Here is a 14,638-nt window from a genome sequence, read left to right on the forward strand (position 1 = left end):
TTCCTAAAAACAATGGAGATGGGAACAGAGTGCCCTTCCATCCTTGAGGGCAGTTATATAATTACCCCCACGTACCCCAGTGCAGAAGGGAGGTTGCCTCTGATCTAGAGAATGTAGGTCCCTGGGCGGGGGGTGGGGGGCTCCCAGCTACACCCACCACCCCTGGCTCAGGGACATCAAAGTCCGTGAGACCAGTCCTCTCTCAGAGGGTGTCTGGCAGTCATTTGAGCTGGGGATGGGGAGGCGTGATCCTGAGGCATTATGTGGGCTTCACTCAGTCCCCTCCAGGAAATCTCCATTCCATTGGCACTAGCCTGGGTGTGCGGCTTTTTGGAGATGTCATCTCAGGTGGAAGGTGCATCCTAATCCTTCAAGATGTAAATATGCTGATGTCAGCACCAGGAGACAATGCAGGTTACTTCTGACAAACTATCAAGGGCTTTGTCTCCATTCCTGCTTCTATTTTGAAGAAAGCTTAGACCACCGAAAGAGTATCAGTGTCCTCCCAGTCTTGAAGATTGATCCTTACAAGCTGTGTTTTTCAGGTGGTCGAAAAAGGAAGAGGTCACCAGATGGAGAGAGAACCTCTGAGGAGAACTCCAACTTAACCCCTCTCATCACATGACAGGGCAGTCAGCGTTCGCTGGGTGCGTGAGATTCCAGAGCTTTGGGGAGAACCCGTCCTCCCATCATCTGCTTCTCCCCAAGGCCTCCCACAGGTGACAGAGCGTTCCGCTTTCCTTACCACCTCTTCACCCCTAGCTGTCAGTTTGGCAGATTTTCCCTCGTTCCTCCAGTTTGACTCAGAGCCTTGCGGTAGCCATAACGGAAGGAGGTGCCTCAGTGGAACATGCTAGAAATGGTCTTATCCACAGCACAGTCTGGGACTGGAGAAGAAATGACCCCAGGCTGACAGTGCCACTCGAGGATCCCTGATGCCCTTTTTTGTTCTTTGGTGTCCCCTGGTACCATATTTCATACTTAGGTCAAAAGGTGCCACCGGCAGACGGGCACAAAGGAGGCTGGAGCAGCAGATAGGAAGATTAGTTCAGGAGATGCACCAAGAATTCCTCCAGAACATAAGAGCAGCGGGACAGTCACGTTGGCATGTGAAGTTACAGGACAGAAAACTGTCAGTGACCAGTTTCCTGTTAGATCAGGGTTCCAGCAGCCTGGGAGGTGTGTCTCAGCTGGAATGGAAAGAATGTGAGATGGAACCTCAAGTCACTGTATTTCCCAGGGACACATCTGCTTTGGCTCCTGATCAGTACTCATCAATCCAACAATAAATCTGCTCTGGAAGAGGAGGAGCAGGGAGCAGAGAACCCCATTTGGGAGCCAGAGATGGAACTTCAGGTTTTAAGTTCAAAAAATATATATATATATATATATGTGGAAAGTTTTTAGCCATGACAAACCAAAGAGTGCCCAGGTCGGCCAAGAAGGATGCAAGCTCTCATGGGACTTCAGTGTATATTACACTGGAACACTGAAGAATCACTCTTCTTTTTTCATCCATTCCCCCCACCCCCACCCATTACTCCACTCCAGCAAGTCAGCTGAGTGTACTTTATTCTAAGAACGTACTGATCTTAGATCTCTGGTTTTTCACCTGATGTTGGGGCAGGTGCAATTCCAAGCATCACCACCAGATGGCAGGATGACTGCACAGACCTACTTGAAGAACAAACTCGTTCTGATCCGGAACCACACAGCCAGCCTTAGGGAAAATGTGGAAGTAAGTGAAGGTTGTCTTTGGGACACCTGCCCCCCTTTCTGATGTATATCCCACCCCTAGATCAGGGATCCAGTGATCCAGTGCTACCTGCTGATCTCCAAACCATTCCCTAACTTATCTCTGGGGTATACTATTCAGGCTTCCCTTCCCTTCCTCCAAAACCTTTACTCTCACCTCCCCCCACCCATTCAATCAATAATCACATGGGGAGCGGGAGGCTGATAATTCTTCTGGGTTATTTGCATCTCAAAAGAAAATACCCAGAGGAACCTTTAACTCAGGGGGTCCTTAACTTGGGGTCCATTGCTCCAGGGGGGCCATTGTTGGACTTCAGAGGGTCTATGAAACCCCTGTCAGAATTTAGTGTCTGCGTTCTTATGTGTGTTTTACAGAGGGCTAAAGCTTTCATACGATTTTCAAAGGTCTCAGACCCACAAAGTGTTAAAACCCACTATTTTAACTAGTGGAACTTTCAGCCCAGAGTTTCTGCAGTGCAGAGTGAAGTGAATACTGGTTAGTTTGAGACAGATTTTGAGTTGTAAATGGTCTTCTCAAGTGTCCATCAAATCGATAGGGAAAGCTGGCACCCACCACGTGGAAGTCGTCAGAAACCCCTGACACACCCTGTGGTACTGTACAGCCTACACCCGACATAACCCACCAAACCAGAGCAGGTGTTGCCAACAGGAGGGGCACAGCATGTGGAAGTAGACTTTCCAGCTGGAGATGCCTTTTTCAGCAATGTATTATTGACTTCACATCCCTTGCCTGGCTCTGCCTGAGGCTCAGCAGTGCATGACTTCTTGTAGATAACTCACAGCTACCACCCACCCCCAACACCTATTCTTGCCTGGTAGAAACAGGCAAAGTGTCAGCCCTTGGCGCTGGGTGCTCCAACTCAAACCAGTAAACGGTGAGTTTCAAACAAGGACTGCCATCATGCAGTCATCTTGCCCAGCTGGCCACTGGCCCGAGGGGGCCTGCCTGTCTAGTCTTCCTTTCATTACCCCTTACGCCACTGCTGTTGCATTAATCCATCCCTTTGCAAAATCCCTAAGGAGCCTGTCACCACTCCCCTCCCTATTCCCCACCCCAACCCAAGATTTTCTTCAGATTTAAAAAAAAAAAAAAAGAGGATTTTAAAATAAAGCATTTGTGAAGGCTCAAAAAACTGTAAATAATTTTTAAATAAAATAAAAATGCTTTTCCTGGAATGTGGCTGTTTCCCTTGCCCCAGCATCTCAGTGTTCTGACATGGTTTCATTTGAGGTGCAGGGTGGGTGGTGCACACATATAATTATCTTACCTGAGGCCCACCTGCCTAAAGAGGCACCCCTCTTGAGACCAGGTATGAGGTTGCAGGTAAGGTTACAGAAAAGCCCTCACGCTCTGCTTTGGGATATCAGATGGGTAAGATGTTGCAAGAACGAATGCCAGAAATGGAAAGTAAAAGCCAAATGAGAAGCCAGAGTGTGACTTCTGGGCAAGGAAGAAGCACAAGGATGATAATGAGAAGGGCAGGCATTTGCCAGAGCCCCGTGATGTGCAAGGCACTGGGCTGGGTGCCTTCTAAGTTCAAGGTCTTGGGGGCCAAACCCAGTCTAGCTCTTGAGACAATGTGCTGGTCACACTGGCTCACTTCTGTAGGCCCTTTGGAGAGGAGCAAAAGTGGCCTAATTTCAGCACTTTTCAACCAAAGGTTGGGAAAAGGAATGAGGGAGCGGGTAGGGCTTATTGATTAGTTTTAAACCAAGGCAGGAGCGAGGGGACAGCCAGACAGGTGGGCACAGGTGTTGGGGTTTTTAAGGTCTTTGCAGAGGGTTGGAATCTGACACCTACTACCAAAGTCTCCAACCACCACACAGGACAATTAGCGAGTGACCTGCACCAGTATGACCCGTGATTCTTCCCAGGAGCCTCCATAGGCTGTTAAGTTCATTAACAGTAAATAAATGATACAACTATTTTGCTGAGGGTTTTATGTGCCAGGTCTTGTGCTAAGCAGGTGTGCACTGTGAACGTCAGAGCTACGACTGGTCCACACTTGCGAGGAAGCACTCACACCCCTAGGCTCCACAACTTCCTGGCCATGGAAACTTGAGCAATTCGCCTAAGTGTTCCCAGCCTATTTCATAGACTGTAAAACAGGGACAGGCTGTGAAACTTCCTTCCCAGGGTGGTTTTGAGAAAGAAATGAGCGTGCCTGCATGTGAGAGGCGCCGAGAAGCCCTGCAGTAAAGAAACCTGTGTAACTCACTAAGCCTGGCTTTTCCCAGACTTGCTCAGAGCCCCCGCTCGTGGGGAAAAGAACACGCTGTTGGGAATATATGTAAGAAGAGAATAAAGAAAGGCAGATTCCTATTGAGACCGGGGCTTTATTTATTTATTTATTTATTTTTGGCTTAGTCGGGTCTTAATATGGCACATGGGCTTCTCTCTAGTTGTAGCGGGCAGGCTTAGTTGCCTCATGGCATGTGGGATCTTAGTTCCCCAACCAGGGATCAAACCCACATCCCCTGCATTGGAAGGCGGATTCTTAACCACTGGACCAGCAGGGAACTCCTGAGATTGGGGCTTTTTTAAATACTAAAAACATTTGAGAACTTTGGTACGTATACTTTGACTTAAAGAAGTGTTTTCAACCGGTTTTTTATTAGCAATCCCCCTAAAGACAAAAATTAAGTTCAAATTCTCCCCAACAAGAGAAATTAAATACCCAGAAATAAGATTTTGTCAAGTAAGATTGTGCTTTGCAGGACTACGAAAACACTTTAATATCTCGGACTTTCTTTGTCCCCATGAACCAACTTTTGGCCCCTCTCTAAGCGATACTGTCACCCTTGTTGAGAATTCATGCTTTAAAGCTGTGTTTTGGAAGAATAATAGAAGACTGACAAAATGTAGAATCATTCGACTCCAGTTTTGTTCATCTTCCCTTATGAAGGGCAAGCATCTTTAAATAGGAAGAACAAATATTGACAGAAAGAAAAATAAAATGAAAGTAATGAAGAGTTGAGTGCAAGGTCATCTCATCACTTGAAATCTGTTCCTATCTGCCAGACCCAATCATGCACCTGCACATGTTCTCTGAAGGACTGCTAGGGAGCCAGCCGGGTGGTGAAGGATCTGGAAACCATAATCTGTGCTCAAACACTGCAGAATCTTGGAGGGACGAGTTTCACACGGAGAAGCAAAAACAAGGGATAACAACCGCTATTCTCAAATATTTGAAAAGTCATCAATTAGAAGTGCCAGTAGACTTAGTGTCTGTGGTTTAAAGGAAGAGAAGAGGGGGACTGGGTGAGTAGGACAGATGGAGATCAAATTCTGGATCAAGGTAAAAGATCTTTGTAATGAAAGTGCTCCATCAGTAGAATGGGATGTTTCACCAAGCATTGAAAGAACCCAACCCACAGAGGGCAGACAGCAGAAGCAAGAAGAACTACAATTCTGCAGCCTGTGGAAGGAAAACCACATTCACAGAAAGACAGACAAAATGAAAAGGCAGAGGACTTTGTACCGGATGGAGGAACAATATAAAACACCAGGAAAACAATAAAATGAAGTGGAGATAGGCAACCTCCCAGGAAAAGAATTCAGAATAGTGATGGTGAAGATGATCCAGGACCTCGGAAAAAGAATGGAAGCAAAGGTCGAGAAGATGCAAGAAATGTTTCACAAACACCTAGAAGAATTAAAGAACAAACAAACAGAGATGAACAATACAATAACTGAAATGAAAAATACACTAGAAGGAATCAACAGCACAATAACTGAGGCAGAAGAATGGGTAAGAGACCTGGAAGACAGAATGGTGGAATTCACTGCTGCAGAACAGAATAAGGAAAAAAGAATGAAAAGAAATGAAGACAGCCTAAGAGACCTTTAGGACATTAAACACAACAACATTCGCATTATAGGGGTCCCAGAAGAAGACAGAGAGAAAGGACCAGAGAAAATATTTGAAGAGATTATAGTCGAAAACTTCCCTAACATGGGAAAGGAAATAGCCACCCAAGTCCAGGAAGCACAGAGAGTCCCAGGCAGGAGAAACCCAAGTAGAAACGTGCCGAGACACATAGTAATCAAGTTGACAAAAATTAAAGACAAAAATTATTGAAAGCAACACAGAAAAAATGACAACATACAAGGGAACTCCCATAAGGTTAACAGCTGATTTCTCAGCAGAAACTCTACAAGCCAGAAGGGAGTGGCACGATATATTTAAAGTAATGAAAGGGAAGAACCTACAACCAAGATTACTCTACCCAGCAAGGATCTCATTCAGATTAAACGGAGAAATCAAAAGCTTTACAGACAAGCAAAAGCTAAGAGAATTCAGCACCACCAAACCAGCTCTACAACAAATGCCAAAGGAACTTCTCTAAGTGGGAAACACAAGAGAAGAAAAGGACCTACAAAAACAAACCCATAACAATTAAGAAAATGGTAATAGGAACACACATATTGATAATTACCTTAAATGTGAATGGATTAAATGCGCTAACCAAAAGACACAGGCTTCCTGAATGGATACAAAAACAACACCCATATATATGCTGTCTACAAGAGACCCACTTCAGACCTAGGGACACATACAGACTGAAAGGGGATGGAAAAAGATATTGCATGCAAATGGAAGTCAAAAGAAAGCTGGAGTAGCAATTCTCATATCAGACATAGGAGAGACTTTAAAATAAAGAATATTACAAGAGACAAAGAAGGACACTACATAATGATCAAGGGATCGATCCAAGAAGAAGATATAACAATTATTAATATATAGGCACCCAACACAGGAGCATGTCAATACATAAGGCAACTGCTAACAGCTATAAAAGAGGAAATCGACAGTAACACAGTAATAGTGGGGGACTTTAACACCGCACTTACACCAATGGACAGATCATCCAAAATGAAAATACATAAGGAAACAGAAGCTTTAAATGAAACAATAGACCAGATAGATTGAAGTGATATTTACAGGACATTCCATCCAAAAACAGCAGATTACACTTTCTTCTCAAGTGCACACGGAACATTCTCCAGGATAGATCACATCTTGGGTCACAAATCAAGCCTCGGTAAATTTAAGAAAATTGAAATCATATCAAGCATCTTTTCTGACCACAATGCTATGAGATTAGAAATCAATTACAGGGGGAAAAAAAAAAACGTAGAAAACACAAACACATGGAGGCTAAACAATATGTTACTAAATAACCAAGAGATCACTGAAGAAATCAAGGAGGAAATCAAAAAATACTTAGAGACAAATTACAACGAAAACACGATGATCCAAAACCTATGGGATGCAGCAAAAGCAGTTCTAAGAGGGAAGTTTAGAGCAATACAAGCCTACCTCAAGAAACAAGAAAAAATCTCAAATAAACAATCTAACCTTACACCTAAAGGAACTAGAGAAAGAAGAACAAACAAAACCCAAAGTTAACAGAAGGAAAGAAATCATAAATATCAGAGCAGACATAAATGAAATAAAAACAAAGAAAACAATAGCAAAGATCAATAAAACTAAAAGCTGGTTCTCTGAGAAGATAAACAAAATTGATAAACCCTTAGCCAGACCATCATGAAAAAGAGGGAGAGGACTCAAATCAATAAAATCAGAAATGAAAAAGGAGAAGTTACAACAGACACTGCAGAAATAGAAAGCATCATAAGAGACAACTACAAGCAACCCTATGCCAATAAAATGGACAGCCTGGAAAAAATGGACAAATTCTTAGAAAGGTATAACCTCCCAGACTGAACCAGGAAGAAATAGATAATATGAACAGACCAATCACAAGTAATGAAATTGAAACTGTGATTAAAAGTCTTCCAGCAAACAAAAGTACAGGACCAGATGGTTTCACAGGTGAATTCTATCAAACATTTAGAGAAGAGCTAACACCCATCCTTCTCAAACTCTTCTGAAAAATTGCAGAGGAGGAACACTCCCATACTCATTCTACGAGGCCACCATCACCCTGATACCAAAACCAGACAAAGATACTACAAAAAAACAAAATTACAGACCAATATCACTGATGAAGATAGATGCAAAAATCCTCAACTAAATACTAGCAGACAGAATTCAACAACACATTAAAAGGATCATACACCATGATCAAGTGGGATTTATCCCAGGGATGCAAGGATTCTTCAATATACACAAATCAATCAATGTGATACACCATATAAACAAATTGAAGAAGAAAAACCATATGATCTTCTCAATACATGCAGAAAAAGCTTCTGACAAAATTCAACACCCATTTATGATAAAAACTCTCCAGAAAGCGGGCAGAGGGAACCTACCTCAACAAAATAAAGGCCATATATGACAAACCCACAGCAAACATCATTCTCAATGGTGAAAAACTGAAAGCATTTCCTCTAAGATCAGGAACAAGACAAGGATGTCCACTCTTGCCACTATTATTCAACATAGTTTTGGAAGTCCTAGCCATGGCAATCAGAGAAGAAAAAGGAATAAAAGGAATACAAATTGGAAAAGAAGAAGTAAAACTGTCACTGTTTGCAGATGACATGATACTATACATAGAGAAACCTAAAGATGCCACCAGAAAACTACTAGAGCTAATCAATGAATTTGGTAAAGTTGCAGGATACAAAATTAATGCACAGAAATCTCTTACATTCCTATACACTAACAACAAAAGATCAGAAAGAGAAATTAAGGAAACAATCCCATTCACCATTGCAACAAAAAGAATAAAATACCTAGGAATAAACCTACCTAGGGAGACAAAAGACCTGTATGCAGAAAACTATAAGACACTGATGAAAGAAATTAAAGATGATACCAACAGATGGAGTGATATACCATGTTCCTGGATTGGAAGAATCAATATTGTGAAGATGACTATACTACCCAAAGCATCTACAGATTCAATGCAATCCCTATCAAATTACCAGTGACATTTTTTACAGAACTAGTACAAAAAATCTTAAAATTTGTATGGAGACACAAAAGACCCCACAAAAGCCAAAGCAGTCTTGAGGGAAAAAAACGGAGCTGGAGGAATCAGACTCCCTGACTTCAGACCATACTACAAAGCTACAGTAATCAAGACAATAAGGTACTGGCACAAAAACAGATATATAGATTAATGGAACAGGATAGAAAGCCCAGAGATAAACCCACACACCTATGTCAACTAATCTATAACAAAGGCAAGGATATACAATGGAAAAAAGACAGTCTCTTCAATAAGTGGTGCTGGGAAAACTGGACAGCTACATGTAAAAGAATGAAATTAGAACACTACCTAACACTATACACAAAAATAAACTCAAAACGGATTAAAGATCTAAATGTAAGACTGGACACTATAAAACTCTTAGAGAAAAACATAGGAAGAACACTCTTGGACATAAATCACCACAAGATCTTGTTTGACCCACCTTCTAGAGTAATGGAAATAAAAACAAACAAATGGAACCTAATGAAACTTAAAAGCTTTTGCAAAGCAAAGGAAACTACAAACAAGACGAAAAGACAACCCTCAGAATGGGAGAAAATATTTGCAAACGAATCAACGGACAAAGGATTAATCTACAAAATATATAAACAGCTCATGAAGCTCAATATTAAACACACAAACAACCCAATCAAAAAATAGGCAGAAGACCTAAATAGACATTTCTCCAAAGAAGACATACAGATGGCCAAGAAGCACATGAAACGATACTCAACACCACTAATTATTAGAGAAATGCAAATCAAAACTACGAGGTATCACCTCACACCAGTTAGAATGGGCATCATCAGAAAATACACAAACAACAAATGCTGGAGAGGGTGTGGAGAAAAGGGAACCCTCTTGCACTGTTGGTGGGAATGTAAATTGATACGGCCACTATGGAGAACAGTATGGAGGTTCCCCAAAAAACTAAAAATAGAATTACCATATGATCCAGCAATCCCACTACCTGGCATATACCCAGAGAAAACTGTAATTCAAAATGATACATGCACCCCAATGTTCATTGCAGCACTATTTACAATAGCCACGTCATGGAAGCAAGCTAAATGCCCATCGACAGACGAATGGATAAAGAAGATGTGGTACATATATACAATGGAATATTACTCAGCCATAAAAAGTAACGAAATTGGGTCATTTGTAGAGACATGGATGGATCTAGAGACTGTCATACAGAGTGAAGTGAGTCAGAAAGAGAAAAACAAATATCGTATATTAACGGAGATATATGGAACCTAGAAAAATGGTACAGATGAACTGGTTTGCAGGGCAGAAATAGAGACACAGATGTAGAAAACAAACGTATGGACACCAAGGGGGAAAGTGGGGGTGGGGTGGGGATGGTGGTGGGATGAATTAGGAGATTGGGATTGACATATATACAGTAATATGTATAAAATAGATAACTAATAAGAACCTGCTGTATAAAAAATAAATAAAATTCAAAAAAATAAATGAACATATAATTTAATGTCAGCATGTAAAAGGTGCTGTGGGAAAAAAAAAAAGAAAACACAACCCACCCCAGCTAAAAGTGACGAGTCAGGGACAACATAGAAGAGACTCTTGCACTGGGAGAGAGGCTGGAGTTAATGATTTCTAAGACCCCGATTGTCCTTCAAGACTGTAGGATTTTATTTCTTCGGTCTTGAGGCTGGGTAAGTACAGGGCTTGCAGGCCTGTGGTGTGCAGCCCAACACGGAGTGTGCTGACTTAACAAGATTTACAGGATAGTGCCATGTACCTACATGCCAGGGGCTCCGGTTTCTAAGCCTCAGAGTGGTCCCCAGGCTGAGGTGTTGGGTGCCCCCACCCCCAGCCCAGAAGCCTCCCACTTTAAGATGGCCCCATGACTCGTAGTCATTTAGCTACTTTGAGCCTCAGCCTCATGTAAGGACTGGGTGTGAAGTCCCTCTGGATTATTTGTGGTAGTTGTGAGGATTAACTAAGATAATGCCTGAGTTCTCAGTAAACATTAGATTCCCAGATTCCAATTACTTCCCACTGCCCCCTGTTCCTTCCGGAATCCTCCATTGTGACATGAGATCTGTCCAAACAAGACTTCCAGCCACTGTTGGTCAGATAGGAATGGAGAGAAGCTCTTACCTTGCCACTAAGGAAACTTTATTTCTAGTATAACTGGATTCTTGGGGAAAGATTTGTCGTTCTACCTTTGAAAGGCAAAGGGGCTGTGGTGCCATTTGCCAACTCCGGAGCCATGAGGAGATATATGGTGTCCCATTCCTGGCAGATCCTGAAGAAGGAATTGGTGAGGAGTGTCTTCCCTCTTCCTGAGAGGGAAGAGTGGAAGACTGAACAGACAGGTATTTTGAGGAAGGGAGAGGCAGGTGTAGGAGGCGGCCTCGGATGAACGTGGCCACCCTGTACCTTTTGGAGTCACAAAGAGTTCCAGATTAGGCTTCAGAAAGACTGAATTCTGACCAAGAAGGCCATGTAGGCTACTCTGCCCTTGACGCTGAGCAAATCACAGGCTACGCTCTGAGCCCCTGAGAACTGCTCTGTACTCACCCTTCCTGCTTTAGGAGATTCAGAGAGAATAAGGCACAGCAACAGGGTACAGTAATAGCTTAAACTTACGGACTCTGGACCAAGACTTCTTGGGTTCAAATCCTAGCACCTATTAGTCATGTGACTAATATTAATATTAGGCAAGTTACTTGATTTACTATGCTTGTTTTCTCCTCTGCAAAGGGTGATGATAACATTAGTACCTACCACACTGATTTATTGTTGAGGATTAAGTGAACCGATACATACAAGGGCTTACAATAGTGCCTTGACAATGGCAAATTGTACTCAGTAAATGTTAATTTTATTAATAAAGCCTCTCCTCATATTTCCTTTAGATACATAATTTTTAAAGAAAATATCACAGTTACAGGTTAAGCACCTCACCGTCTCACTCCCTTTCTCCTCACTGGTAACCACTTTCCTGAGATTGATGTGTACCTTTCCTACCTATATTTAAAATTTTTATTACATATGTATGTATTCATAAGCAACTACAATATGCAGCACATTTTAAGAAATGGTATCATAAATGGCATCTCATTTCACCTTTCATCCACTCAAAATTATGTGTGAGCTTTACTCTCATTGACACACACAGCTCTGATGCCATGTCCAGTCCTGTGACTGTACTGGATGTGGGGTGTTGATGTACCCCCTACTGATGCACACTTGTGTTTTCACCTCTTCACTGTTACACTGTGCCCTGGTCACTCCCATGGCTCTCTCCAGGTGCACGTGTGAGTTTCTCTAACGTGCATACATAAAGTGCATATATTCCTTGATTATAAAGTATACACATCCTCAGCTTTTCAAAATGTTGCCAGATTGCTCTCCAACATATTTGTACCGAATTTCCCATTTCCCCAATCTAAGTGTAAAATAGTATCCTGTTACTTTCATTACATTTCCATTTTTTCTAGCGATGTTCAGAACATTTTCATTGTTTATAATTGATTTGAGTTTTCCCTCTGAATTACCTGTTCATATCCTTTGTTCATTTTTCTACTGGGTTATCTGTATTTTTAATTTGTAGGATTTTAAAAATTAAAATAAAAAATCCCAGATAGTAATCCTGTATAACAGTAATTCTTTATAATTCTGAATAGTAATCCTTTGTCTATTATATGCATGGCAAATATATTCTTCCAGTCTGGAAAAAAAGACTGTAGGATTTTATAACAACTCAAAGGCATCCTAAAAAGAGGCAGATCCTGTTAACATAACAAGAATTATTTTTCCGTATTTTAAGACACCAATTAGTAGACTTCTTGTTTTAAGTAAGACTCAAATTCTACTAAATCATCATTTGGAGAGTCCCTTGGACTCCCTGGAAAATGTGATCTATGTTTAAGTGGCTCTAATCGTTTCAACAGACTAAGAGGTACTCCAACTACAGTGGGAGGGACTGGGTTCTAGAATCACCCTGAGTGATGTCAACCCTTCTATGAATACATGAAGTTCAGTTTCTTAAGTAACATATGAAGATGGCTGGCCTCTGAAGGACAAAACTGTCAAAGGGCTGTGTTATGGTGAGTTCACTAAAGGGAGGCAGATTGCAGGAATACATTTTAGTTTTTTCTTTGGCAACTGGTAAATCCCACTCTAGCATTCACTTTTCTTTTTTAACATCTTTATTGGAGTATAATTGCTTTACAATGGTTAGTTTCTGCTGTATAACAAAGTGAATCAGCTATATGTATACATATATCCCCATATCCCCTCCCTCTTGCGTCTCCCTCCCACTCTCCTATCCCACCCCCTAGGTGGTCGCAAAACACCGAGCTGATCTCCCTATGCTATGCGGCTGCATCCCACTAGCTATCTATTTTACATTTGGTAGTGTATATATGTCCATGCCACTCTCTCACTTCGTCCCAGCTTACCCTTCCCCCTCCCCGTGTCCTCAAGTCCATTCTCTATGTCCCAGCATTCACTTTATTTTTTATTTATTTATTTATTTTACAGTACATGGGCCTCTAACTGTTGTGCCCTCTCCTGTTGCGGAGCACAGGCTCCGGACGCGCAGGCCCAGCGGCCGTGGCTCACGGGCCCAGCCTCTCCGTGGCATGTGGGATCTTCCCGGACCGGGGCACGAACCCGTGTCCCCTGAATCGGCAGGTGGACTCTCAACCACTGCACCACCAGGGAAGCCCCCAGCATTCACTTTAAATCGTGGGTTACAACCCATTAGCGGATGACAAAATCAAGTCCATGGGCCTCAATCAGCACTTTCACTTTATTACTTTAGGGGAATAGAATAGAATAGAATAGAATAGAATAGAATAGAATAGAACAGAATAGAAAATATCAGAATGCATTACACATAGCAAGGGTAAGTATTGTTTTGTGAAACTTTCATGTCAGTTAAATGTGTGGGTGAGATATATATTTCTTAACTTGGTCACTCTAAAGAACTCAAGCTTAGGGACAGGGACACAACCATGCAGAAAGAGCAGGGAGACACTCTGGATCAAGATGACGAGTTTTAATGACATAGCTGACACCCACAATCACACATGGCTCTTCAGACAAATTGATCTTTGGGACTCGGCTTTGTACAGAGTAAAGCAACACATAGGAGCACATGAGTGACATGGGCAATACTCCTGCTTCCAGCGAGGGGGCAAGACATCTACATTTCATCATCAAAGTAAAGTACCTTTTTATTCTTCTCAAATAAAAGCCTTAATTTGCTCTGGCCTCCAAAAGGGCTCTAATCCCAGATCCCCATTTCCTTTCAAGAGATATTCTCTTCCCGTGGGGCCAGCTTAAACAGAAACCACCTCACCAGAGCAGCTCTTCTGTCCCTCAGTAGTCTCTAATCTAGTTGTGATGTATACAACCAGGTTTGTGCAGGCAGGGAATACACGAGACAGAGGACCGCTTTGGTGGTGCTTGCTTGGGTGGTGTTTCTTCACTGGATTTTGGTGACTGCTTCATGGATGGAGCTGGCCACATAATCTAGGTTTTTGGTGGTTAAGCCACACATGTTGATCCGACCACTTGGCAGCAGATAGATGTGCTTTTCATTGACCAGATACTCAACCTGCTTGGCTGTTGAAAACCAAAAGAGATACATAATCAGAGCAGTAGGAATCCTTTAAGTAATGGAGGTCCAGAGAGCCCATTACAATGACATTTCCTTTCTTCCCCCTAACACAGATGAGCAAAACAATAGGAGTAATTTTGTCCACCTGAGGCAGTGAGAAATACACTCAACAGATTCTGGAAACTACTCTTATGAGCTAACTTCCTAATCCCAGAAAGTTTTTTGTTTTGTTTTTTGTTTCTTTTTCTTTTTTTTTTTTTTTTGCGGTACGCGGGCCTCTCACTGTTGTGGCCTCTCCCGTTGCGG

General features: G+C 42.1%; 2 protein-coding genes across 3 annotated transcripts in view; one reads left to right on the forward strand and one right to left on the reverse strand.

Moving 5' to 3' along the window:
- Positions 1-625, forward strand: part of CNNM1 (cyclin and CBS domain divalent metal cation transport mediator 1) — a gene marked incomplete at both ends in the record, with an annotated part of 392,548 nt that extends 391,923 nt beyond the window's left edge. For both annotated transcript variants that reach the window (XM_079714931.1, XM_079714930.1), the window contains one exon: positions 546-625. In XM_079714931.1, the coding sequence (XP_079571057.1) occupies positions 546-625 (80 nt within the window). The remainder of the gene's footprint in view (positions 1-545) is intronic.
- Positions 626-13,665: 13,040 nt separating this feature from the next.
- Positions 13,666-14,638, reverse strand: part of GOT1 (glutamic-oxaloacetic transaminase 1) — a gene marked incomplete at its 5' end in the record, with an annotated part of 32,342 nt that continues 31,369 nt past the window's right edge. Inside the window, one exon of the mRNA XM_079709515.1 lies at positions 13,666-14,337. Within this exon, the coding sequence (XP_079565641.1) occupies positions 14,198-14,337 (140 nt within the window). The 3' untranslated portion in view covers positions 13,666-14,197. The remainder of the gene's footprint in view (positions 14,338-14,638) is intronic.

The sequence above is a fragment of the Hyperoodon ampullatus genome, assembly GCF_949752795.1.
Source record: "Hyperoodon ampullatus genome assembly, chromosome: 1".
Lineage (NCBI taxonomy): Eukaryota > Metazoa > Chordata > Mammalia > Artiodactyla > Ziphiidae > Hyperoodon > Hyperoodon ampullatus.